Raw genomic sequence first — 27,618 nt, 5'->3', positions numbered from 1 at the left:
AGGCCGACAAAAACGCATAAAACACGTCAAAAACCTGCCGAAACCCATCCTCTGCTTAGAGAGTAGGTAATTTTAGCAGTTTGGGGAAAATGATCAGAAAATGAAACTGTCTCAGATGTTACTGATCAAATATTTACGATGATGACATTTTAGCGGTTGACTAGTGACCGTAAAAGTAGCTAAGTTACTGTTGAAAAAACATGAATTACAGACTGAAAATGTTGTATTTCGGTGTCATAGGATCTCATATACAGTCTGCTAAATATCAATGTGGGAGAATTAAATAGTTCATGGCCTTGTATAGTTTAATTTTGCAAAAATTGTAATCTGACAAGAATTTTTGAACAATAACTTTTCAATAAATTTACAGCTTTTGCAGATTGAAATTTGTATGATTTTATTCAACTTTCTGAATGTAACACGTCATACATTTGTATATGCCACATTGCATTTTCCTATATCATATGTCATTTGTTTTACAGAATCTTGTCATTTAATTTGAAACGAACTCCCTAAACACTGGTAAGAATATTAATAAACTTTGCTAAATTAAAACACACATTTGCTATACATTAAAACATGATATAACATGAAAGGATATCAACGTACTGTACAGCCAAACCTGTACAAGTGACCACCTCTATATAAGGAACACCTGGCCAATGTGACCACTTTTTTGGTGGTCCCTTAGATAATTTTTCCCATTGACACGAGCATTAAGAATCCTGTCTAAACTGACCACCTGTCCACATAGACCAGATTTTATCAGTCCCGAGTGGTCTTCTTGGCCAGTTTTGACTGTATTACTATCAAAATTAATGTAATTTTGATCGCACACATCCCACTAGGATATGCTATTGACTTTAACGTGCATTGACACACAACATGCTATATTATAATATTCCAAATTTTTTTGAAAGTACCAGATATTTCTAGCATTTAATGGTGTATCTAATTATGCCATTTGCTTTTAGAGTAGATTATCAATTATAATACAAATACATTATAAAGATGTAATAAATTCATATCTCTTAACAGGTGAGGTACAAGTATAACATATCATCACACATACAATGTAGTAAAAATTCTTATTTTCCCATTGTTTATTTTGACTTCCTTATTGTTATCCTTTTCTGCAGAGCTAAAAAGTAAAATATGATTCTGCTTTTTTAACATTTTCCCTGCTACCGAACCCCTAATACAACATTGGTACCAAAAAGAGCATCAGCAGTTTGAGGGTTAAAACTAAGTATCTCTTAAGTCATGCCACTTCACAATATTGAGTTATCTATGAACCTACAACAATTGGAAGGATAAAACGGCAAAGAAAATATTTTTGTACAAGTATTATGAAACCACTGAGGAAAATTTAGCTTAATACAATTTTTGCAATTGTCTCTTAAAAAGAGAAGTATACGTGTCACAACAACTTTATTACAAATAGACCAAACAGTGATATGGCAGGTACACTGAGGTCCGATTTATTTGAATTTCTTCCACACTCACCCCTACTCTGTAATGAAACAATCCATTGAACAGGTGTGACCTATTAACCAATGACATCTGGTGTTGATGAAAGTTAGACATCCAGGTAGTAAGATACAGCAAAAATAATTACTAAAGCAACTGGATAAAATTTTTCAAAATGTTATCCAGTTGCTTGAGTAATTATTTTTGGCAATGACATCTGGCTTAACATATGGCTCAGAAATGTCAAAGTAGCTGGAATATCCCTCACACAAGCTTGCCTGCCTGCTATTGGATCATATTCATTTTTAGCAAAACAATACATCAAATGTTAAAATCAATGAAGGTATTTTGTAGGCATACTTCTATCGCATAACTAAGAAAGAGAATTGGGTGTAAAAATGAGATAATGAAGATAAATTAGCTAATTTGTGGTACTATCAATGAAAGTTAACAAGAAATGCAGATCAAAATAGAAGGCAAACCAAATTGCACAAAAACTTGACCTGAGGAATTGAGAAATAAATCAAAACACTTTTACACATAAAGTATATCTCCTTCGATCCTTTTACACACATGTACTCTCCAATCCACTGAATATTATAGGAAAATCATTTTTTTCCTCATGTGTAAATATGCAATTTTCATTTTAAAGATTTGTTGAACGAGTAGTCTACATCTAAAATTACAAACATTGCACACAAAAAATGCAGTTTGATTTTGAGTTCTCAATTCTATACATCACAAGGTTAGACAATACACAGAACACCATTTGGCAGACACCATTAGAAGAGTCTTTTATCTCCATATCCTAGAGAATGTAGATGTGTGTTTCTCATTTTCAATGAAACTTTGAGTGTAGAAGTGTAACGATTTGGTCGAATTATGTCCATTTGCTATTCAATGGTAGAACGCTTCATTACGTAGGACGATAACTTTTAAAAGTCTTTTGAATGGTGAAAACAAAACCATCAATGTCTCCCAACTTTCACAGAGATTGTCAATGTTTACGATGATTCTTCGATCAACTCTTGGCCGGACTTGACTTGTTTTTGCAGAGCTTCGAACACTCGCATCTCCTTCTCTTCTTTAGCCTTGTTGCGCGCTTCGAAGTGCAGCCTGTTGCGGATGATTCGCTCGATGATCTTGGTCGTGGTCATGTCGTTGCCGCTGTCGATCTGCTTGTACTTTCCCAGGGCCTTCGGGACCTTGTACGGGTCGTGACCCTCGGGGTCGGGGATGATGGCGGTGCGACCGTGAATGACGACGTCGATGTTGAAGTGCTCCATCAGCTCTTCGGAGACCGTGTAGGGGGCGCCGATCACCACCTCCGAGACGTACCTACAGGCGAGCACGCAGAGCGTACGCTCGTGGATATTCATGATGGGATGGTTGGACCCCTTGTAGTCGTTCACCACGGGATCGGTGTGGAGACCCACGATGAGGTAGTCGCCCTCCTGGCGCGCCCGCTGCAGGAAATCAAGATGGCCGACGTGGAAGAGGTCGAACGCCCCCGACACGTACACGATGCGGTCGCCGGGCTCCGGCCCGCTCCCTCCCTCAGCGAACTGCGCAATCTTCTGCGTCGTCGGGAGGAACTGGGACACGCCCGTCCACGGGCTGCGCGCCTGCGGGTTTTCCCGCAGCTCCTCGACTTTGTCCCGCGGCAGACGAGCCTCGTTCTCGCGGTCGTGGTGAGTCTTCGTCAGCAGCAGCATCCGACCAACCAGGTCGGTGGTAGAAACCCCCGCCGTCCGCTTGCACTCCTTGTAGCGCCCGCCGTTCTTGACCTCGGAGTACGTGTCGTGGCCGTCGGCTGTCATGGTGATGTCATCGCCGTGGACGCAGTAGTCACAGTTGTACTTGTCTAGGGTTTCAATGGTGGTGACATATGGGGCCGCTTCAACAACCTGAAACAACACAGAGGTCCTGGTGAGGTCAAACTTCACACACACACTGTACATCAGATTGTAGTCACTTCTTCTCTGTGGGTTTCACTCTGTTGGGTTAAGGCAGCCCAGGCTCGAAAATTTGTGTTCGAGTTCGGCCACGTGCCTGGCCAGCGGCGAGGCCGAACTCGAACACGGTTTGAAATGTTCCACTACGGAGAATTTCGGGGAGCACAAGGTCTATTACACTACCCAATCATATATCTCATCTCAGGTGTACGTATAAGTACAAAATTGTTTTATAGGCCATGATTTGGATTGTATTACATTCTAAATGTTTCAATTAAATGGTTTGGACTCCACGAGTCCTACTAGCGCTGTTCTGACGGAAGTGTTCCAAATAGAACAGGGGGTTCTATATGTTCGATATGGTGTTCGAAGGGAACAGCCGTTAAGTCACAGGTGTTGGATTTCGCGTGAGACAACGAGCTGCTTGTGTGGGATTTTGGTAATGACATTTACGCAATTACGCGCAGCTCAAAACAACAGATTTGATCTTTGGAGTAATCAAATATTACTTATTATCGCTTTCTTATCAAAATAGTCCAAGGCTATTTTGCAAAATCCAGCAGTAGAAAAACTAAAGTAACATTTATTCAATGTGTTTTTAGTAGGTCTAAAACCTTGTGAAGTTTCGTCGTGGTGCGACAAGGCTATCGATAGTTACAGGATATGTATTGATACAGTATGTATGGAATAATACTTCCTGGGCCGCCTTAACCCAACAGAGCAGATGATGACCTAAAATCTGGTACAGGCTGACATTTTTAGAGCAAATACTAGTACCTGATCTCGTTTGAAGACTGATTACTGAGGGTCTGCATGCCCTTTTTCGTGAAGCGTTACGAGTGATTTTAATTCACCGTTAATCGTTACCGGCCGCCATGAATTTACCGTTAAGCGTTATCGGTATATTACTCGTGAAGCGTTACTGGTCGTTTTAATCCCTCGTTAAGCGTTATTTGTCATCCTGAATTGAGTAATTCCTCGTTACGCAGGAAAAAGCATTTCAGTGGGTCAAGATTACAAAATTTTCTCCAGGGAGCACACGGCTCCGGCGAAAATATGTCAGTAGGGCGCCCCCCACAAAATTTCAAGCTGAAACACTTCTATTTTTCACTCTACTAGCAAACTTTTCTCCTCGAAATTCAGGAAATTAAACGTTTCACGGTTCAAGATTTTAAAATTTTCCCCGGGTGCATGCCGGGCCTCCGTCGAAAAATATTGTCAGGAGGGCGTCAACCCCGAAAAACTCAAGCTGAAACTCTTCTGTATTTTTTCACACACAGAGATATCATTAAACTTAACTTACATCACCAGTAATATTTGCCCATCGAAATGTAAGAAATAGCGTTTCAGGGTGTCAAGAATTTTCCCCGGGAGCATGTCGCAGCTCCGGCGAGGTCTGGAGGGCATGACGCCCCTCAAAAATCAACCTGAAACTCTTCTGTATTTTTTTTTCAAATAGAGATGTCATAAAACTTAGCTTACTCTTGAGCAAAATCCCCCCCACCTCAGAATGCAGGAAATAGCGTTTCAGAGGGTCAAGATTTCAAAATTTTCGTCGCGCCATCGTGATCATGAAATTTCCTGTCGCCGCCGAATCTAAAGGGTTCGGAGCAGGCGTGCAAGAATGGCATAGCGTAATACACCTTTCTCACGCGGCGGACATGATAGAATAAAGACGACGCCAATGAGGCAAAGAAGCAAAAATAATGTACAGATATATTTTTCCTCCTAAATCACGTTAAGTTTTAAAATATGATTTCCAAGTATCAATATTACAACTAACATAATGCACAAAAAAGATGCAGCAATTTAGAGCTTCGTTGGCCGATCCCATAGTCTCCGCCCTCCTCTGTCAAAACGTACAAAATGTAAAACAAGAGTCCGTAGGACACAATTCTCCGTGAAGTAATTATAGTATGTACATTGTACAAGTATTGACCCACACAAATTGCATCTCTGCTCAGTCCAAGTAGTGTTTTAGAGCAAGTAAAGAAAAAGTGTTTGTTTATCTTTTTTCTTTCAATACAGGAGTGGTCAACCTGCTGAAAAGTATGTTTTTACAGCGTGGCACAGATGGGATCTAGAAACTCCGGGAAAAGTCACAAAGTTAGATCTAGATGGCCCCTTTTCAATTATAATAATAATAATAATATCAGGTGTATTTGCAGCCAGTGCCACAGGCAGGTACCCAATGTGTAGGGTAATGAGGCTGTTTAACGTGTTCGAGGCACCTCCTCGAGCACGGGACCCCCGTTTTACGTCCCTCCCGGAAGACGATTTCGTGGAAAGCTTTCGTGAGGCTACAGCAATCCGGACGTCCTTGGTTGGTCCCCCATCCAAGCACTGTCCGGACCGCGCGTTGCTTAACTTCCGAGATCGAGGGATCGGGTGTATCCAACGCGCCACGCGGCCGTAGCATTATCAACGAACCATTCAGCCTTACAACTAAGATGTATCAGAAATCACAAATATGCAGTAAATCCTCTTTCCACAATTTATTGCAGGCCAGCCTGATCTATAGCTATCAAGCTATTTGCAATAAAAAAAAGGCTAATTTATATTATCGTAACATTTCACGAAGGTCAAAGGTCACCGGATCTAACCACCCGGAAGTGACACTGGCGCGCGCACTTTTCTAAGAGATATTTCTCACCAATATTTCATCCCCTGTGTAAACATTTTACATTGTCACAGCCTCCGTATTATAAACTACAAGTGTGGTAAGTTTGAAGGTCCAGAGATTTGCCATTTTCACACTGTGCGTAAAAATACATCGTCCGTCCCGTTCGCACATACTGTATACGAGTTACGAGGGACACGGCATACTTAATACACAGACTGGAGCACACTCGGCACATGTTCGCAGCTAAAACTCACAATTCCCGTTGCCGCATTGGTATGTAACTTGGTATATCGTTTCCTAGGTTGCGTGTGGTGATGCACGTTGTCTATTTTTCAATTTAACAGTGACTATACGATCACAGCAAGTAAGGAAGATTTATACGCCGTATCTGCCTGAAGTATTCCAGTCATGCATAACGGATTATAACATGGTCCCTATGGCAGGGCAGTGGGACATAGCATTAATTATAGGGGTGCAATTACGATATTGGATTGACGTTTAAAGTAGTTATGGTGTAACAAAGCTATTGTGCATCCCCACGCCGAACCAGGCAAACGATATGCCAAGTTACACACCAATGCGACGACGGGATCGTGAGTTATAGCTGCGAACGCGCAAGCAAAAGCAATCCCAATACCCCAGAAGGAGGTCACACCTCCTTCCCGGAGTAATAAAAACATAGAAATGCAAATATTTGACGGTCATGCAGCCACTTCCTCATTGGTCGATTCTCTAATCATCAGGTAATCATTGGCTAGACTGCTAATTGTGATTGACAGTTAGGATCGGTCTAATGTTTGCCGCAATGGCCTCGTTTTCATTCTATCATGTCCGCCGCGTGAGAAAGGTCTATAGGTCTCTTGCCACAAGATATGGACGACTAGTGGCAAAAAACCGTCGTCTTCAGGGGTATCTCATGTTCTAAAAATGCTGAATTTACCGTTAAGCGTTATCCGCCGGCCTGAATTTACCGTTAAGCGTTATCGGCTGGCCTGAATTTACCGTTAAGCGTTGCCAGGACCCCCCCATGCAGACCCTCATTACTATATTGTACAGAATATCAGAAAGACATCAGACAGACACATTGTGAATCTAGAATGCTTAAATTTCAAAGCATACAGTCATTACAAAGCTCACTTCACATAACACTAGAAAGAGCAATCTTCTCTCTAGTGTTATATCACAGTGTTGTTTTTCTATCAAGGTATCTTCCTTTGTTATAGTTTTCTTGATGTTTGAAATAACAAAGGTTAAAGTAACAAAATATTGGAACAGATCTAAATTTAGGAGTCACCTTATAGCGATTCAAGATGGGCAGTGATAAGAATTCAAACTGACAAACTTCTTACCTACCGGTATTTCATCTCCAAAATTATTTCGTTTTCATCTTTTTATTTATCTATATCACCATGGAGATGAAATAGGGATATAACCAGGCTAGAGGTCGTTGAACTGCAGTAATGATTAGGACAATCCAGTAATGATTAATTAGATTAAATGTATTTTTGGTTCCCACTATCTATACTGTTTAGAGGGACGATGTGATTTGACAACAAGATAATTTTGTTATCTTCTGCTGATATTTACATATGGCATGGGGACAAACATCAATCCTCAGTCCACAAACAGACAAATAGTATACCGTAAATTCATTTTAAGTTCTTGGGGATCTTTTTGCAGTGGAAATTGGGGAAACGAGGCATTCACAGTGTTTGTGAAGTTTGCCTGCCAGTTAAAAAAAACATTTGTAGATGCAATTTTGCAAGACAGAGCATATATATTTGCGGTGTGATAGGTCACTGTATAAATCATGAACATTAAAATCATAGAATGTACTGTAAATCACTAAGTTTGGAGGGAGAAGACTAGAACTGAATTTTTTGCGGCGGTTTTAGGTTCGCGGTAAAGAGGTCACCATAAAAACTACAAACGTAAAACCACCAGAAAAATTTAATGATTTACAGCATCATGATATTTCAGTATTTCAGGCAAATGAGGATGTTTTTATATCTTTTTTTAACGAACTCGCTCAGTGCAAGGCCTCCTCTATAAGCACTGAACTAATTGTTACTGTAGCAGCATCTCTTCGCCCGAGGTCAGAAATATCAATGCTCAAGACAAGCATGACTTCACTGACCATTTAGGAGAAGCAGGGGTTACGAAGGGTCATGCTCGGGAAATTCCCTATACCCCATTTAGGCCGGAATGTTTTGATCCACTCACATCGGGGCATGCCCCTACTCTTTTTCGAAATACTATAAAATTGATGCCAATGTTAACTGAGCTTTGCAATGGAATATCTACATGACCTGTAACGTTATACCACAATTTTCCAGCTGGCTGGACACAAAGCACCCAGGGCTACACTAAACATTGTTGTCTTACAACTGAAATAAAAGCAAGACAGGTGGATGTTGTTTACACTACCTGAAATCTCACCTTTGAACGATCAATCGTACAAAGATCACCTGGTAGCTATTTATAGCAAAACTGGTTAACACTCAGATAAGGTGTTGTTTTCTTTAAAAACACTAGGTTTGCTTAATTAATTCCATGTTTGTGTTCTTGTGCTCAAAATTTAGGCAAGGAGGTCAGGCAATTATGGGATAATCATATTAAAGGTTTCAACCAATGAAAAGCATAGTTTTGCTGGAAATTCTACCTATGAAATAAACATTGGTCTTCAAGGTCTCATAGTACTTTTATCAGTGTAAGATTGTAAACATTCGCTGGGGCTTCTTCAATACACAAGGGAATACCCCGGCCCGGATAGCGCGTGCCACGCCCATTTTTTACAGAATGGCCAAGTCTGTTGTGTTTTTCCCGGCTAATCTAATTAAAACCCGTCTCCAACTACGAATCACACCTAATCCTGGGAAAAGATTACCGTGTTTCTATACGGTAATCCTCGCCGATTGGAGTAGAATTAAGGGTTAATGACCCGCCCCGAGGTTTATATGGTGTCATAACGCCTGGTCAGGTGCTATAACCATCGAATAAAACCACCGAGTGAGCGAAGCGAACGAGGTGGTTTTATGAGGTGGTTATAGCACCTCACCAGGCGTTATGACACCATATAAACCGAGGAAAAGGCGGGTCATTAACGTTATTATCACATAGCCTATCCAAACTGACCCATATATTTCTAATTTTCGCCGGGTAAAATCCCTCACATAGCCTATCCAAACTGACCCATATATTCTTAATTTTCGCCGGGTAAAACCCCTCACATAGCCTATCCAAACTGACCCATATAATTAAGAGAGACAAATCCCTGTATAATACATAGATTCTTTATTTAGTACTATACATGTAAAATCAATCCAATGTACATACGATCTTTATATAATCCAATGTAAACAAGCAGTAACTTGTCTTATTGTTCTGGACACGTAGACTTTATATCGGGCGGTATAATTGTAAATTTCTGTTCAATTTTCACAATTCCTGACGCCCGATTGTTTAACGCTTAGTTGGCTGTGGTAAGAACAATCAAGCATGTTTACATCCCCTTTCATGATTTGCTTGTAGTTTCCCGGGATAATTTTTGCTCAAGCCGGAAAATAATCCCACAGAAGCGTACACGTATCTTGCTGAGATCCTTGTAGGTAGAAACTTGTAAGAATTTTGGCGATTTTGACCGTAATTTTTAAGATGCCAACACATCGGTTTACGTGACATGGGTCATGGGGAGGGGGGCGTGTTTAGTGCGTGTCACGTTTGTTTTGAACACGGCGACATCAATTTGCCGGCAAGATTTTTAATTTTCGCCGGGTAAAACCCCTCAGAAACGTGAACATACCTTCCTGGGGTCCCCCTGGGTAGAAACTGAGGAGGAGTTCGGCGGCTTCATGGGCGATTTTTTTACTGCCAAGATTAGCTTGGGGAAATACGTTAGCCTGGAATCCAAACCTATTTTCGCTCCCGAGTCTCCTCTCCGCAAATTTGCGCCAGTTTCTCGCCCCTGAACTCCTTCCGCATGTTCCTGGGCGTCTTGCCCAGCTTCCCATGACCCGAAAACTGACTCTAAGTCGGCGTCTGACAGTTCTTTGACGAAAAACTGTGGTACTCAGCTCCGTCGAATTCGAGCGGGTTCCAATGTCGTCTGACCTGGGCCGGTTCCACTTTGACGGTGGGGGTGTGATAAATATTGTTTGTAGTCCTACCGTTTGAATTTTACTTGAATTGAATTTGTTTTCCTTTTTTCATGTATTGTCCATGTATGCTAAGGAAATGTTTGGGAATTTTAAGACATTAAAGATATTCTTAACAAGGTTAAGAAAAAGATTCATCAAAAAGATACCCCCTCTACAAAATGCAACGGTTGTGTTCTGACATGACGTCAATAAGTGGTGTGTTATGGCGTGATAACAGACCACTTATTGTGGGCAATGGAGGCTTCTGATTGGTCGACGCCATCTACCTATGTGATAATGATGATTAGATTAACGGTTTATGTAGATTATAAAAATGGTTGGTTTAAAACACCGTACCTCATCCACCCATTTGACGGCTCGGACCATCTTGTACCTCTCTTCTTCCGTCATGACGGGTGGGCCTTTATGTTTGCTAATCTCTTCGTCCGAGTGGACACCGACGATGAGGTAGTCTCCCATCTTCTTGGCCTGACGGAGGGCGTTCGCGTGCCCGAAGTGGACCATGTCGAAACACCCGTCCACCCAAACACGAAGCGGCCGCCGGTTGCCTCTCTCTTCTTGCTCCCCACGGTTCCGTTCTCCGCCGTCAGCCATACTTATTCCCCGATCTGATACTACAGAAAGCTTTCGACAATGTTTAAGAAGCAAAATATGCGTTAAGGTCGGCACAGTTTGAAAACATAAAAGGGTACCGTGAAGATCACGCTATCGGACGTTTCTCGCGCCACCAAATGACCTTCTGACCCCTCTGAGTCATGCCGTAACCTTTAACCTAGAAAGTGACAGCTCACTAACGCCACCTGGCGGATTTGGTAAAGATTGGAGAGTAACCTTTGACCTGGAGAGTAACAGGTCAGGAGCGCCGCCTGGCGGACTGAGTGGGAAGCGAGCAGAAGGTGCAGCGGCAGCCGTAGTGAGCAGTAGTGTGCATGAGAACCAGGTAAGACTACGTCCTTTTCTGTCCGAATTTCACCCAGATTCTGCGATATCTCTGCATATCTAGCACAACCAACAATTTCTACAAGGGGTTTCATTGTCAGAATTTCTATTTTGGTTAGAATTTTTGCTATTTTAGCCGGTTTTCTGAAGGTCTGTAGTCTGTAAGTTTGCTCGCTCGGCGGTCTGTTGTCGAGCAGGCGATAAAGAATGACGGATCGATCGTGGAGAAACCGTAGCCAAACTTTCCCCGATCCTGTGGTTTCTCTGAGCTGTACAGTGTTACACTGGAGGCCTGGAGCGCTTCCAAAACTTCCCAACCTCGTGGCAAACTTTAGCAAACCGAGTTAAAGTCTTGAGGTTAAAGAGAATGTTGCTCTTTTTTGCAGCGGTGTACTGTTGTGCAAATGAAGGGCGGGTGACAAATTATTATGGCGGCGTTCCTCTCTCCTCTCTCTCTGTCTCTAAACGTTTTTCCTCCGCCTTCTGTGCTCTGTTTACGTGTCAATCGGTTCTTCTAGAAGCCACGGTATGCACAAGTACAAACAGGGAAACAACACAGCTTGGATACAGCCCCCAGAAGTTGAGAAAGAACAGATGTTATTTGAAGTTAACGCACTGTACCGCACTTTGCATGCATATGAAAGGATTTTTCCGAAAGGCTCTCTATATTAGGGACAAGCTGTTCACAGATGGGGGAGAGACCCTCTCCTTTTGATCTCATTGTAATGTAAAGAACTGCTGCCAAAATAAGAAAAGGACTGGCTTCAAAAGGGCTAGACTCTTGTTTTTAAATGGCAGTGTTGCCTATTTGTCTTTCTGGAGGGCAGAACTTTTGTCATTCTGACTTTTGTCTTGATAAAAAGAGTGAGAACTGGATGGATGCTTGGATATTTACATGTGTGAAGTTTGAATGGGCTTTCATGTTGCATTTTGTTTTATCAAGAGAGACTACTGAATTTTCAGGTATTTGTCTATTCATACCATCGTCTGTATTACACTCAGATAGTCTATATTACGCTCAGAAATATTGGTTTATAACTTTATTGGGTGAAATATTTCTTTGCACAAATTCTTATGGAAAAGAATAAAATATTCAGGCAATATTGTAATTTTTCGACTCTAGCAAGTCTTGTTTTGTTATATTTGTAGATCTAGAAGCAAGAATAAGATGACGTATCTTTTTATTCCTTCGGATATATCACTTCTGCTTCCCTAGGCAGGCATTTCGTAGCTTATAAGAATAATAGATAAGATTATGTAAAAACTGACAATGTTTAGCAGGTTTTTGTAAACTTCAAGAATACGGCTCAAATTAGGATGGCAATGGATTTACTGAGGTATATTTGCTAACATTTTTTGTGCTTTGAGAACTACCATATTTTCAGAAACCAGGGTGTTCAAGGCAAATCATTGATATTACAGTTTTGGATTAGTCTCCTTGTAGGCAAAGTGTTGAAACAATTAAAAATGGGCCTAAAGCATACTATAGGCGCTATCAAGGACATTAGTATCCTAAAGTATTTAATGTCCTTGGTGCTATACATTTATGGACTCTCTTGTTTGACCTGAAATTGTGCAATCATGCTAGACTCTAGCAGCCTTGTCTTTTTAGCTTTAAACACAATTTTATGCTAGCTACTGGGTTGCGATCACTTCAAGTCAGACCAACTGAATCAAAAATGCCTCTAGTTATCTGAAAAACAAACCATTTTTATAATCCCGCACTCTCAGAAATACTGTAAATGCAGAAATGTTCGCAGTGGCTTTATATTCATGGTTTTCATGGTGAAGTCTTTAGCGCAAACTTAAAACCACTGCGAAACTTTTTGCCCAGCTATGAGTATGACTGTAGCGCTACTAAATTTTTCAAACATGAACTTAAAACCACTGCGAACACTCCATTTTCTCCCTTCTGTGAAATAAAAACCATGCAAACTTAAATGCATTTACAGTATATAATTATAAGCCAGAGTGCAAATTGCATGTTGCATGTGGGTATCTCAAGCCCTGCTAATTGTACAGTATATATGGTCTCCAGTACTCTATAGCAAGTCCAACAGTTTTATGGCTCTGTCACCAGACCTAGGCTGGAGCATGTTTGTGTGTTAATCACTATTTATAGATTGCTCGAGTGCCTTTAATTCCAATTGGCCTGTGTCCCCCATAGGAATTTATAGACTCCCGTCCCAATCAAACTACAATTAAGCACCCCGAGAGGAGCATAAAATGACCAATAGTCGGCACTTAAGATAATTTGTTGATAGACGAATTGCGACACTTACATGTTGTTTAGTCTGATTTTTTTAAGGGCGAAAAGTAACTTTATTGCCACTTCTGTGCAAGAAAATCGATATCAAATATCAAATCAGCCTGTCTGGGATCTAAAAAAATGTCATATAGAAATAATTGGCTGCAGCTTTAACAAGTTTTCCTTTGATGTATGATGAATTATTATACCTGAAGAATTTCATACATAAATCAATGAAGGTTAGACATCCGGGTAGAGCATTATGGAAAACAAAATAAATATAACTAGATAACTTCTTTAGAGAATATATCCAGTTGCTTGTTTATTTCGTATCACCGTCTCCGATGATAGATATATATTTCTTGCATGATTGTAGAAGACAGTATGATTCCCTACGGTAATATAACCTGTATAACAATGCCCACGGTGTACCGTATGAAGTGTCCCAGTATCTTGTTATCTCTTATTCACTGCTTCTAGAGTTCAAATCGATATTTTCCATTTTGCGAGCCCCCTGCCACATCCACTATATGAAATTATTTTGGATTTATCGCCGAGCGTTCCATCGCAAAACATCAATATTTTGTCGTGGCTTTCCACCCGATCGTAGGCAAACATTTGTCATGTCTTTGAAGTTATATGCCAAATTTGTAGACGTATTACTGTATAGTCAATGAGATTTTTGTTGGTGTTGTATAAATGATTGGAATATTTTTTGAAATGGACAGTCAGGGGAAAACTAGGGTACAGCCTTTGGGACTAGTCTCACAAGCATTGGGAATTCGTAAGGAAGGAAAATACTTACCGTAGATTCTTTTATTTTAGCCGGGACTTAATTTTGCACTGAAAGGGGAAAGGAGGCTTTCGCAGTGTTTTAATTTTGCGGTTGAAACAATTCTGTGGTATCGTACTAATGCAATGGAAACACAAATTCATTGTGTAAACTGTTATGATTTTGCAATGGAGTGGTCACTGTAAAAAAAAGACACGCATTAACACTGTAATAAAACCACAGCAAATATGCTTCAATGAAATGTATATTTGTTTCAGACTTTACAACCATTTCTTGATAAGCTGTATGTAACCAAGAACTTTTCGATTTATAAGTCCCACCCAGCATAAATGCATTTTTTAGGTCAATCGCCGAGGTTTTGAATTAGTACAAACCGCCTTGGTGCTTTGGGAATTGAGGCAACAATTTCCCTCTTGCAATTTGCCTGATCTAATTGTTCAGGACAATGAATGCACTAAATAAGTGTCTATTTAACGATTCATTATTTAATGCGCAATTGTGAGCATGTCAGCTGGAAAGGGGAGTTATGCCTCAGGCAGAGGAAGGTCTAATTTGAGCTTATCTCACTGGTCGCACCTGTTGTGTACACATAGATTAGATTACAGGCAAGCAGAAGTGATTTACCTCAGGTGGGGTGAAAAGGTTTCTGATTGGTTCATGTTGGTAATCACATTAATACTCAGGTGGATAGGAGAGTGTGCTGATTGGTTCATCCTGGTAATTCACATTATTGCTCAGGTGGAGAGAATAGGCTGCTGATTGGTTCATCCTGGTAATCACATTTTACTCTTTCGGGTAGGATTTGGGGTTCTGATTGGTTCATCTTGGTAATCAAATTAGTACAGTGCTAATTGCATCATTATAAAACCTTGGTTTCAGTCTCATTATCTGCCATTGTTACAGAATTGAGTTTTTATAAGTGCTTTTCGAGCATACCGTAGAAACCCAGAAATACCTAGGCTAAAGGTACTGTATTGGAAGGCGGATTCCACTGAGTTTTACCTCCCCAACCAAAATCAGGTACCCATTTTTACACCTACAAGCTGGACTCGAGTGAGGAAAGTCGTGTTAAGTGCCCTTCTCAAGGGCACAACATTGATGGCATGCCAGAGGATTCGAACCCAGGGCCCCTGGGTTCTGGGCCAAACACCCTAACCATTTCACCATGAACACCCGGACCACAAATAAGAAATATGGTAGATTGTTTTGTTCACAGTGCTCTATTGCATTAGCCTGGGGTGGCCCTCTTGTAACATCAGCTCCACTAATCTATACAACTCAAAGCTAATATGTGACCTACATTTGGAGGTCGCGACATTCAATCATCAATTTTGATTGGGGTCTCTTGGGGTCCCCCAAACTATCAAGTACCGGCGGCGTATCGCTCTATTCATAATTCCTTCAGAGCTTGTCCCCTTCATTATGTCAACTATATATGCATATAGATAAGTCATAAACGTGCTGTATTTTGATAAGATTGCTCCCCCCCTGTAGTTGTATTTCGGTTACTGTAAATTTAATGCAGAAATGTTTGCGGTGGTTTTATGTTCGCGGTTTTCGCTGTGAACTCTTTACCACAAACATAAACATTCCATCGTGTGACTGTAGCGCTACTATTGTTTCAAACGCGAACTCAAAACCACCGCGAACATTTTATTTTCTCCCTACCGTGAAATTAAATCCCAGCGAACATTTCAGAATTTACAGTATTTCTCTGGCGGTGTCCTAATTTGTTGCGTGGTCCCATTTCTGGTTGTTGCTGGGAATGCCTGCCGTAGTTTAGATAGGGTCAGGCAGTGGTCCCACCAGCTATGGAATGCACCACCCTGTGTGAACACTCGCCACCATTCTTCAGCGAGAGTTACCGTAAAATCTCGAAATGTTGTGGTGGTTTTATTTCCAGGAAATTATGATACCGCAAATAGATGTTTTTTTTCTAATTTCTATCGTACTACAATATTGTTTCCTCAACAAACCTCCTTTCTCCTCAGAACATGAACTAGCAAAAATAAGTAATTTTACAGTAAGCACTAACTTGAAGGCTTGCTTCTCCCTTTGTCACTATTGCAGATATATAATTTCCCCCAGTAAAAGACTTTCCTAATAGAAATACCTGTTATCTATTGTTCAGTATGTTTAAGCAGTCAAACCTCGGACTGAGGACGAAGCATATGACACTTTTTCATTAGCTAGTTGTGCAATGCGGCTTCGCTACGGCTTGCATATTTTTGGCCAAGTATACCGGGTCACCTCAACTACTCTCAGTAAGTGTGTCCTTGGTTCTTCTCCGTGCAGAGGTTTGACGCCCTAAAGCTCCCTCATACACGGGGCCGCCGGCTTTACATCCCCATAGGACAATTCAAAATCTGATACTAGTGCATCAATGGTTTTGTTCATGTATGAAGTATGGTTGTCTCCATATCTTTAGTCTAGACTTTGTATATCTCAGTATAACTAAAAGCACAACTGCAGAAGACACCCAGGCATACACAGAGATCTCCCTAAAGAATGGAACAGTGGCACTCCTCCATCCTGTTCTAATCCCAGCTCCATTCTGTTGATTTTCAAAGTTAGGGTATTTCTTCCAATATTTCCCCAGCTAAGCCTGTAATTTTGTTCAAAACTGGAAATTTCAGAAGTAAAGCTGAAGTTGCAGGAAGTGACTTCCATTATGTCAGAAAAAGGCAAATTGCAGTTAACTTTTAAGCTGCTCTCCTTTTGAAGGGTGTGCACCCCCCCCCCCCTCCAGACCTCCCCTCTCGCAACACATATCCTGTGCCTGGCACCCTCCCCCCATCCTGCTCTATATTTCTGGGGAGATCACTGATACATGTTACATGTACATTGTATGATAAACACACTCGCTGTTACAGACAACTAAAAAGCCCTGGTGCTATGAGTATGACTCAGGTACTTCCGTGCCCCCCTCCCCTTCCAGTGTTGTGGTTTATTTCAGGTCACTATGCTATCTTCAGTAGACACAACCGGGAGACTTTGATGTGGGAACTGCAGGGCTTTTAGAGCAGACATCTTCCCCAAACAAGGGCAGGCGGATGTAGTGCAGAAAAGATAATGAGAACGATAATTACCCCTACCGGACAACAGAGTACTAGTCCCTCGGGAAACTAGATAACACAATTTTCAGACAACGTTTCTTTTACCTTTAAGTTGTCAAATTGCCTCTGGGTTTTTCCTCTGTCTATAAAGATTAGCTGGTGTGCATCAACCGAATTACAAACTAGAAACTAGCTAAAGATTTTTTTCTGTTTGTTTGTTTGTTTGTCTGTCTGTCTGGTCAAGGGACTAGGTAGGTAGCTATAGGTACTAGTACTAGTAGGCCTGTCTGTTTGTTTGTGTGATGTATTTCCACACACTATGGCCAGCAATAACTTAAGAGCTATGGATGTATTGTAACAATATTTTGTATGTGGGTGGGTCTTGGGAGGACGAAGGTCGATTGAAACTTTGGGCCCTCTAGCAGATTTCCTTGGTGGTGCAGTGGAACTTTCTGTATTTGTACCTTTTGTTGTTCTGATTTATGCTTAGTCAGCACTTCTACCAAACTAGTTTCTCGGCTTAAATGTCAAAGATTGTACCAATAAATATATAAATAGACAAATGATGCTCATCAAGAGTTGAGAGGTGGTAGTTATCCCGCAATTCGCACAGTTGGAACGCATTACGCTCGTCGTCCCTTCGCACCAAAACGCCAGCACGCAGCACGGCACCCGTCATTTCCCCGCGTCGTTACATTCCCAGACTTCCCCTAACACGGCAATTCCTGCCCCAAATTGGCCATTTATTGAGCAGTAATGCTCGACAGTGGACCGTCGCCAGCTAACTATTACTGCTACTACTGCAGTAGTTGGGACCAGCGACCTGACCCGGACTGATTTTTATAGCACGTTATTGCCACGATGGCTCTGTCGCCATGGCAACGTAGCTGCCGGCGTTCTGTATCGTGCCTCCGGAGTGTCACCCCTGACTCCCGCGCCGTACGAATGATTGTACTGTAGATCATTGCTGAAGCGTTTTTTATTGCGTGGGGGTACGGTTAACTCAAGCAAGAAGGGAGACAGATTGAATTGTTATTACCCCTTGAAGTTGAGTAGCTTTTGCTTTTATATGTCATATACAATATTTTTTTGTACTGACTAGAACTATGCTTCAGAATCTGTATTTTGAAGTGTGGCTGAAAATCAAATCTACCACACATTGTAGTCTGCACCATATATTTGAAAGCTTTCCCAAAGTATATACTGTAAATATGTTTATTTTTGACAAGACTTAATCTCGTGGTTAAACTTGAAGATGAAAAGAGGTTTTTGCTGTTGAAACACTTTTGTACTTTTTGTAGCTAGTAGCATTTGTATATGATATATATGTATATTCTCTTCAAACATTTACAGTATCTGAAATCCCAAAATTCATATAACCTCTCCTGAATATGAGAATGCTATGTCGTAGATTACACTTGGTGAGCAAACTAAGGCAACTTCCTTTTATTTGTTGGTTTTCAAACCTGCATTAAAAATAATTGCTGCTATTCTAGAAACCATGAGAGTTCTTAAATGGAGTTTCACAGCATGTGGTCTCGGCGGCACGGAAACTTAAGGCTCTCTCGTGCTCCGTAAAATGGTTACGAGACAACAGAGGCTGAGAGATACACACTTGGAAATGTCACATTTTCTATAAACGCTGTTTTAATTTCCCGGCTGAGATTTCTGTAAGAAGGGAAGGTTCATTATTGATCATCTTTGTATGGGGGAGGGGTGGTAAATGTTTGTATTGCATACCCGGTAAACGGCCTCATGGTGTAACAGACCAGGTTTGTACTGAAGAGTACAAGCTGCATATCCAGACAGATTTATATGATCCGCTCACATGGTGATGGACCCCTACTCTTGTCGAGAAGTGTGGTGGAAATTTCTTTAACATGCTTGAAGTGTGACTGTCCTTAAATACTGGACCTCCATTTAACGTCCTATCCGAGGGACGTCCCTACTAGCCGAAGCTAGGTACTCATTTACACCTGAGTGAGAAAATTGGTGTAAAGTGCTTTTCCCAAGGGTACAACATCGGGACCAGTCAGGGACTCAAGCTCGGTGCCTCGAGGTTCTGAGTCAACATCCTTAAAGCCAGCGTCACAATTCATGTGAGCGTTGGCAGACTTTGTAGGTCGCCCGAAGCTCGCAGAAGTTCCAAAATTGCCCAAGCGTGGACCTATTTTCCAATGAAAATCTCGGGCGACATCCATCGAACCCTAAAAACTAAAAATCCCCCATGAGATGGTACCATCTCTTAAGCTTGGACATGGACGAAGTCAGAATCGACTAACCTGGTAAAAGGCCAATATTTGGATCATATTTGATTTCTAAAAATCGCCCGAAGCCCGCGTAATCAACAGGACGTCGACCGTACTTCGGCTGAAAATGCACGTTTGAAGCTCGCCAACACGTCGGCCGAGCTGAATTTCTTATTTGTGACGGGGGCTTAACCACAATACCACAGTGCCACGGTTAATTGATGAAAGGATGAAATACTGATTATAGAATACAGCATTACATGAAGGGGGTGAAGTCTGCCATCTCTGATTCCCTTGTATGATATCATTCTACCTTTGGGGCTCGCTACCCAGATGTATCACAAACAAGTACCGTAAATTTGGAAACGTCTGCGGTGGTTTTATTTTCACTGTGACCCGTCCACCGCAAAATCACTACACCGCAACCATGCGTTTCCATTGTGTTACTACTTTACTATAGAATTGGTTCTAACTGCAATCTTGATACACAATAAAAAAACCCTAACTCAAAATAAAGGCCCCGCAAACATAACTGAATTTACAGTAAGTAAAGGAAGGAATGGGAAACCTAAATACTGCAAAGAAACTCAGAGCGCTACGGCAGCTTGCAGGAAAAAAAGAGACAGTGGACATGAGTGAAGAAAGACTGAATGCAGCCAGAGGTTGTTTCTGTACCTTTCTTTGAGTAGCCTTGTCAATGTAGTCTATCATATTTAGTATCTTGTAAGGTGCGTGCACATGAACTTGTAATGCGTAATGTAACAAAAGGTCAATCTTACCGAAGAAGGATTGATGTGTCAAATTAAATCTATACCCCTATTTGACTTGCCTAGCTTACAAATCCTCGGAGGCCCCCAAACTTCCCCTGGGATAGGAATGATACATGCTTGTATAAAATACCTGAGGAAATGTAGTTTATATTCAGAGAATATAATAAAGATGATGATGATGATGATAATTAATAGTACACAATTTCATGTAGACTGGGGGTAGAGTTGTACCAAGAGTGATTATACAAAAATGATATATTATTATTTCTTTAATCTTTGTTTGTGCCAATAGATTGTATTGTCAGTGAATAACTGTAAGAATAAATTATTTGAAAGGCAAAAATGCAGGAAATTGTTAGAAAAAGACTGCCTGAGAAATGTAACAGATAAGAAGTTGACAAAAATCAAGAAAAAGTTGCATTACCGGATGAAATTTTTTTTTAAAGCTTCGGTTTTTTTTTTGCCATTCCATTTTTGTATTCTCTGCAACCCGCTTGATGATTTTACAAGCGTTATTAATTATGATGTTGCAAAAATGAATTGTAACAGACATATTTCCTTACCAGTGCAATAAGTTTAAAAGTCATTGATAACTATAAATGCCTTGCAGCATTGTGAAGTGTCATTAACTAGAGTCCAACCATTTACTGTAAAATCTTGAAATGTTCACAGTAGTTTTATTTTTTTATCTTTTGGGATGATCTTAGAACGGCAAATTCATGACATCATAAGAATTCATTTCCAATGCATCATACTAAAAGTTTTAATCATCGCAAAAAAACAACCCCTTTTTCCTCTTATCGCTACATTAAGTCCCTGCAAAACTAAAACAATTTACAGTATGAGTGAGGTGGTGGGATTCAGGTGAGTCGGCCCCAGTGGCCCAGTTCTTAGGCACTCGCCACACGGTAGCACATTAAGTGCACCATGAAATATGCATGCAGACCGCATCTTCTACAGCGGGCGGCGTGATTTATCGTAGTTCGAGCAGGGGTAGGCACGCCAGATGGACGTTAATGTGCTCCCGAGACAACCCGTTTGCATAGACGAAGAAAGACAGCACTTTCTTTCGCTGCCAAAACGATATAGATGTCATCGTTCAGCTTAAGGTGTCGACTCATCGGGATATATCAAAGTTTGTTAGTTTGTTTATAGTTGATTTAATGGCTTGAGCATGTTCATCGAGTACTGTTGTGTCATTAAGTACTGTTTTAAACGTGTCTTAAGAGACCACTCAAGGGACTTGAAGTTGAAGAAAATAGTCACAGATGGCCATTATACTTTATAGTCTAGATAGGATTCTTAAGTTAAATGCTGGAGAAAATGAAGTTAGAGACCTCCAAGAATTTGCCACAATGTCCAGGTGGTCCTTGTGTAGAGGTCTGACTGTATACTTCTTTTTACAGGTTAGTACAGTATATTTAGATGTCTGATAGTTGTAAATTCTTGGCGTATGACAACACAGTGGTTAGGTGACAATCTCATGTCACACAAGTGCTTGGAAAGTTATCAGTTTTCTTAAAAAGTAGATTTTGATATCATTCACCTTATATTTTCTTTTGTAGTTTCTAAGCCCTGACTTCAAATCTTTTGAAATTTGTCAAAATTTTTCAATATTCGTAAAAATTCACAATCTTAAAATGTTAAGAAAGGTCTCATAGTGTTTGCATTGTGTGCCTGCGTAGCTGGTGTGTTACGCTGAAGGGCGGTCATACTGGCTATACAGATACAGATACAGAAGCTGGTGTGTTGCACTGAAAGGTGGGTATACCGGCTATACAGATACAGGTACAGAAGCTGGTGTGTTGCGCGAAGGGCGGTTATACCAGCTATACAGAAGCTGGTATGTTACGCTGAAGGGTGGTTATACCGGTTATACAGATACAGATTGAAGCTGGTGTGTTACACTGAAGGACGGTTATACCAGCTATGCAGATGCAGAAGCTTTTGTCTTAATCCAAAGGGCGGTTATACCGGCTATACAGATACAGATATAGAAGCTGGTGTGTTACACTGAAGGGTTGCTGGTTATACCGGCAATACAAGTACAGAAGCTGGTGTGTTACACTGAAGGGTTGCTGGTTATACCAGCTATACAGATACAGAGCCCAATCTAGAACAGGGCGGACACCAGGCTACCTCTACAGTACCGACGTTAAATACTCCACATTCACTCTCCCGCTGGGCTGGGTCAGAGCCTGATTACCAACAAGGACAGCCGTGATTGCTGAATGTAGATTTATTCCTCCAGGTGTCACGGGGGGGTGTCAAGCGCTGATGATGGCACAGACACAGCTGTCACATCATCACTCATCTCCCTCTGTCATTGTCCCCAAGTGCTCATAAGAGTCATCATCCGCCAAATGAAATGCAAATAACCCCCGGGCATGATACTGTACATGCAGAAATGTTCGTGGATTTTCATTTCGTGCTATAAGACTTGTCGTCCACCAAATGAAATGCAAACTACCCCCGGGCATGATACTGTAAATGCAGAAATGTTCGTGCGTTTTCATTTCGTGCTATAAGACTCGTCGTCCTCCAAATGAAATGCAAATAACCCCTGGGCATGATACTGTAAAATGCAGTAACATGTTCGTGGGGTTTTCATTTCGTGCTAGGGAGAAAACCAGTGCAGTGGTTTTGAGTTCGCGTTTGAAACGATAGAAGCGCTACAGCCATAGGTGGGCAAGAAGTTTTGTGGTGGTTTTAAGTTCACGCTGAAAGTTCACCACAAAAAACGCGAACATAAAGCCACCGTGAACATTTCTGCATTTACAGTTACTGTAATTCTTGTTAATTTCACTGTAACTTTATGTTCACTGTTTTCACTGTCCTCACCTCTGTACCATGAACTTATCATCTGATAACCATGAAAAAACCTGTTGTAATTATTAATGATTCCTTCACATATCCGTTCTGTAAATCACTTGATGCCACAGTGAAGTTAAAGTTCAGTGACAATGTCCATTTTCCTTACGCCTGGACATTTTGCTACCGTGAAGATAAAGTGAATTACAGTATTAGATTCGGGAGAATTGATTGGTCAATCTGTTGAATGTGTTGAGTATTGGAGAGCGACACGGGGTTGTGACTTCAGCATTTGTTAAGCACAATTCTTCTTATAATCGATACTGGAATCTGAACTCTATGCTGTACCCCAGAAATTATTGGGAAGCTGAAAATACTGTAACTATTGAAATATTTGTGTTTTTTTATTCCCCACAGTTTTAGCGAATATGTATTTTTGTGCTACAGTTTTTTTTCCAACTGCTACATGTACATTGTACACTGCGAAAACTTCCTTTCTATTCCTACAGTGAAATTAAATCTCTGCAGAAATAGATGAATTTACAGTAGTGTAATATTCTCTTCCAACATATAGTGTAATTTATTTAGTATCTCAAGTTACATTGGAACTTGCAAATTGCAACTTGATTTTTGTGTGGCAGTAGCATTTCTTTTAAAGGCATCCGGAGCATTTTATGAGGCTTGAAATTTGAAAAAAAAACCTCCAATTTCTTGACCGGTGCAATGGCCTAATTGGTAGAGTGTTCGCCTTGCATACGGTAGGTTGTGAGTTCGAACCCCGGCCGGGTCATACCAAAGACTCTAAAAATGGTACATACTGCTTTCTCTGCTTAGCAGAGTATGGAAATTAAACACACACATCACTACCAGCGGACCAGCCCCCTGCTGTAGTGACTTGGACTTGTGTGGCCCATGGGCTTTGAATGGGAGATGGGCGCCCCCCTACGCATCTTCGATGCATGGGACCACTTTTTATTTCTATTCATTCCTACACATAGTAAGTTTGTGCGCTTTTGAGCACTTTTGATAAGAAATCCGCACACAAATGTTGTAAACGGTGGCATTAAATGTCAATTTTATAATAATGACTGCACCTAGAATATTTCCAGTTTTCAAGCCTCATAAAATGCTCTGGGTGCCTTTAAAGTACGTCCCTTCTGTAAAATAAGAGTTATTTCTACAAACACATTATTGTAAGTTCATACTCGTTTCTACCAGTTAGAAGTCAAAACGAATGTCATGATATAGCACACTGTATCTGATTTTATGTAGTCAATTCTACCAGCTTGAAGGGTGCACCATAATTGTGGCGATTTTTCACGCGGTTCGCCTCGGCTTAACCGGAGCGCCGCGGGTGACAGTTATCGTGATGAAGGGGGTATCTAGTGCACCTCATCCTTTTGTAATCAAGCGGAGGCACGTGGCGGCAACGTGCGATAGGTCGCGTTAAGTCGCTCGTTATTGGGGCTTGCAATTTGCTCTCACCAGTGCTGCGTAGCGTGAGGTAGAGTGTGGTATACAGGACACTGCACCAAGCACCACTGTAACCATATCGTGTTACAAGAGGGCTGCATAAACATCGTTCATCCATAGAACTGGTGAGTTTGTCTATTATTCAGTACAAGTGGCAATTCTTGAAATGTATCATGTGTATACAAAAAGGACACAGCGTAAGCTCCCTTGCGTATTAGAATATTGCTGGCGTCTTTCACTCGTTAATTGGATCAAACTGTACAACTAGCGTCGAAAATTACTAATCTGTTGGATAGTACGAGTGTGTGTGTGTGTGTGTGTGTATACTTGATGTAGCGTTTATTGTCTTGAGGTTCTGTCATACAAATTTTAAAATACATGTCTATGCGGTAGTCCACTATCATGAATGTCATTCAAAATGATTAGTCGCTTATAGAAATAGGAGCTATATGTTATAGGTGCTGAGTATTTCGATTTCAGGTCGAGAGTTCTAAAGCTGATATACGTTCTAATGAAGAGCTTAATTCCTTTTTATGTGTAGACATATGCTTTCACTCTTCAGCATTACTGTCACACAATGGCGTTTTCGTGAAACGCATCCAAATCTGACATTAGCGTATACTTTTATGGGGGCACAGTCTAATGCATTAGAATTCCAGTTGGCTGTTAGAAGGTGGGTGCGTAATTATTGCCAAGCGTAGCGTTAAGCCGTGGCGGTTTTTCCAGCGCGTTATCTCCAGCGTGCAGTATATACCGTAAATTTGTTTACTTTTGCAGTGGTGTCTTTGTTTTGCGATAGGAGGGAAAAATATTTGCCATTGAAATAATTTTGTAGCACAGTAGTTGCAAACTCATATTCATGGTTTTGTGAATTCGCGTGCGGAGAGGTCACACTGAAAATAAAATCAGTGCAAAAGCTTCAACATTTACCTCTAACTCTTACCTCTCTGAAAGACGGTTATAATTAATAGTCCGTGCACTCATTTAGCGGTTGAAGCAGGTGGCTGTTTTATCATATTTAATGTTCCGTGGGATTGAATGTGTATCCAACCGGGGCAAGCTGTGCTTTGACAGATCAATACAGCATGGCGGGGGGAGGGTGCACGGTACTGGGAATTGCAATTTATCGATACCGTAAGTTCAGTTAAGTTCACAGCACTCGAATTTCTCAACACAGCAAATATCAAGACTTTACGGTTAAAACAATAATTGTGGTACATGTATTACACAATTTAGAAAAATATAATAGAGTATCAAACGTTTCTTGAGCTCTCGTCATCTCTCTATCTATGGCAACCACTGGTATAATCTTTATTCGTATTCAGATACATAGTACAGATACATGGTACAGATACATAGTACAGATACATAGACAGTACAGATAGTACAGATACATAGTACAGATACAAATACAGATATTCAAATCGAGTATGGTGACCGTGTCAATTCCTACATCGGAGTGAGAAGGTTTGGCACGGTAGCCTTTGCATGGATTTGTTTAAGGTGGATAGCAGGTTGCGAATCTGAGACCCACACACTTTGGGCATCCGTCTTCTCCAGCGGCACTTTACACGCATTCCCCCCTCAGTTAGAGGGACAAGTCTCCAACGGCAGCTGTCTCTAGTCATCTAGTATCTGCAAAAACGACGATCTTAATAAAGATACCACAATATTTTAAGATTTGCACATGTACAGTACAGAGAGCTACATGTGGTAGCCTAGAAGCTAGTTACGTTGCTTTCAAGACACCTGTTGTGGGTCATGAACAATGTGGGCCCACTGAGAAGGTTGGGGGTTGGTTCACAAGGGAGAGTGTTTGATGTATCTAGAACAATCAATAATGTTTTGTGTCAATCACTTTGAATTCACTTGGCTGGATTCATTTTCTAAGGCCCTTTAACTGGGTGAGGACTAGGGGTGGATACCGGTTCGCTGGACCTGATTCGGACCTTTATAACATCCAAGAACTGAGTCCAAAAAAACCTAAAGCCAAAAACCTGAGTCCCAAAAAAACTGAACAAAGTACAAATATATTTTTCTATTTTGTTTGATAAAATGTGTTTTGAGTCTCCCTGTGACAAAAAAGGCATTTAAAACAAGTACAACATTCAAATATCAAACACTGGTTTATCTTGAAAGTCTTCTCACCAAGAAACTTTTATAGTTGTGCATGTCAGTATTAATTCTCTATGCTTAATATTGGTCTAGTAAAACAAAACATCAACTGGACAGGATCAGGTCCAGGTTCAGGTCCGGACCTGAACCTGAATCTCTGGACCTAAACTTGGACTTGAACCTTTAAGCCGAACCGGTATCCACCCCTAGTGAGGACTATCAAGTGTCCAAAATTTGTATGGCTTGTAAGGGATGTCCCTGTAGCTCAACTGGTAGCAGCCTCACATTTGAGCACCTGGTTCCAATCAGTTGGTAACTGGGAGACCTTGGTTCAATCCTGGGAAGGACATATTGGTTTGGGCTGCTCCCATCTTTCAGAATGACGTACAATACCACTAATAAAACAATGATGTTAAATCACGGGCAGTAGGCTACGGTATTTACATTTATGTTGGGTAACCGCCGCGGTACATGTTTTCGCTCAAATGCTCCCGACGACGGTCTCTCCTGTCGCTCACTCCGGAAATGCCTCCACCCCTCATTAGCGGGCACGGTTTCTCCCATCGTCCTTTGCGCTAATTACCTCTTACTTTGAAAGAAACACTAGGGGGTCGCTCAGACAAAGTTCGGCTCCACCGCCGAACCCCGAAACCTGTTCGGCTCCGCCGAACTCCTCGCTCGTGCCTTCGGGATCTCTTCGGGTTTCGCTCGGAAGCTTGGCACGGCTGATCCCAGCGCCGAGCTATTACTTCGTCACGATCGGAACTTCAGCAGCTATTCAACGACAATACCTTTGCCTACCGCCTGTGGTTAAATGGGGGTCCTGTGTTTGAGGAGGTGCCTTGACTCCTGAGCTAGCGACCCCTCCTTGTGACAACATACCCAAGAAATCATGCTGGCCTATGTGCCACTAGCGACTACAAGGTAAACAACGATAACTTGATAAACTGAATATAATC

General features: G+C 41.2%; 2 protein-coding genes across 3 annotated transcripts in view; one reads left to right on the top strand and one right to left on the bottom strand.

Moving 5' to 3' along the window:
• Positions 1–380: 380 nt before the first annotated feature.
• LOC136437447 (ethanolamine-phosphate cytidylyltransferase-like) lies at positions 381–11,001 on the bottom strand. Its single transcript, XM_066432065.1, has 2 exons — positions 10,542–11,001; positions 381–3,377 (listed from the first exon to the last, which is right to left on the bottom strand). Exons 1-2 carry the CDS (start codon positions 10,797–10,799, stop codon positions 2,475–2,477), a joined length of 1,161 nt encoding a protein of 386 aa, XP_066288162.1. The 5' UTR covers positions 10,800–11,001; the 3' UTR covers positions 381–2,474.
• Positions 11,002–11,025: 24 nt separating this feature from the next.
• LOC136437436 (uncharacterized) overlaps positions 11,026–27,618 on the top strand; it is a 77,868-nt gene continuing 61,275 nt past the window's right edge. For both annotated transcript variants that reach the window (XM_066432051.1, XM_066432050.1), the window contains exon 1: positions 11,026–11,145. The gene's annotated coding sequence lies outside the window, so the exon portion shown is untranslated. The remainder of the gene's footprint in view (positions 11,146–27,618) is intronic.

Source organism: Branchiostoma lanceolatum, chromosome 6 (assembly GCF_035083965.1).
Source record: "Branchiostoma lanceolatum isolate klBraLanc5 chromosome 6, klBraLanc5.hap2, whole genome shotgun sequence".
NCBI classification, from domain to species: Eukaryota; Metazoa; Chordata; class Leptocardii; order Amphioxiformes; family Branchiostomatidae; genus Branchiostoma; species Branchiostoma lanceolatum.
The sequence above is the reverse complement of the archived record's forward strand: the minus strand, read 5'-3'. Positions and strand labels throughout refer to the sequence as shown.

Coding starts and splice junctions, on each gene's coding strand:
- LOC136437447 (XM_066432065.1), bottom strand. CDS start 10,799: ATGGCTGACGGCGGAGAACGGAACCGTGGGGAGCAAGAAGAGAGAGGC. Junction 3,378..10,541: donor CCGTCAAATGGGTGGATGAG/GTACGGTGTTTT, acceptor GTGTTGTTTCAG/GTTGTTGAAGCGGCCCCATA.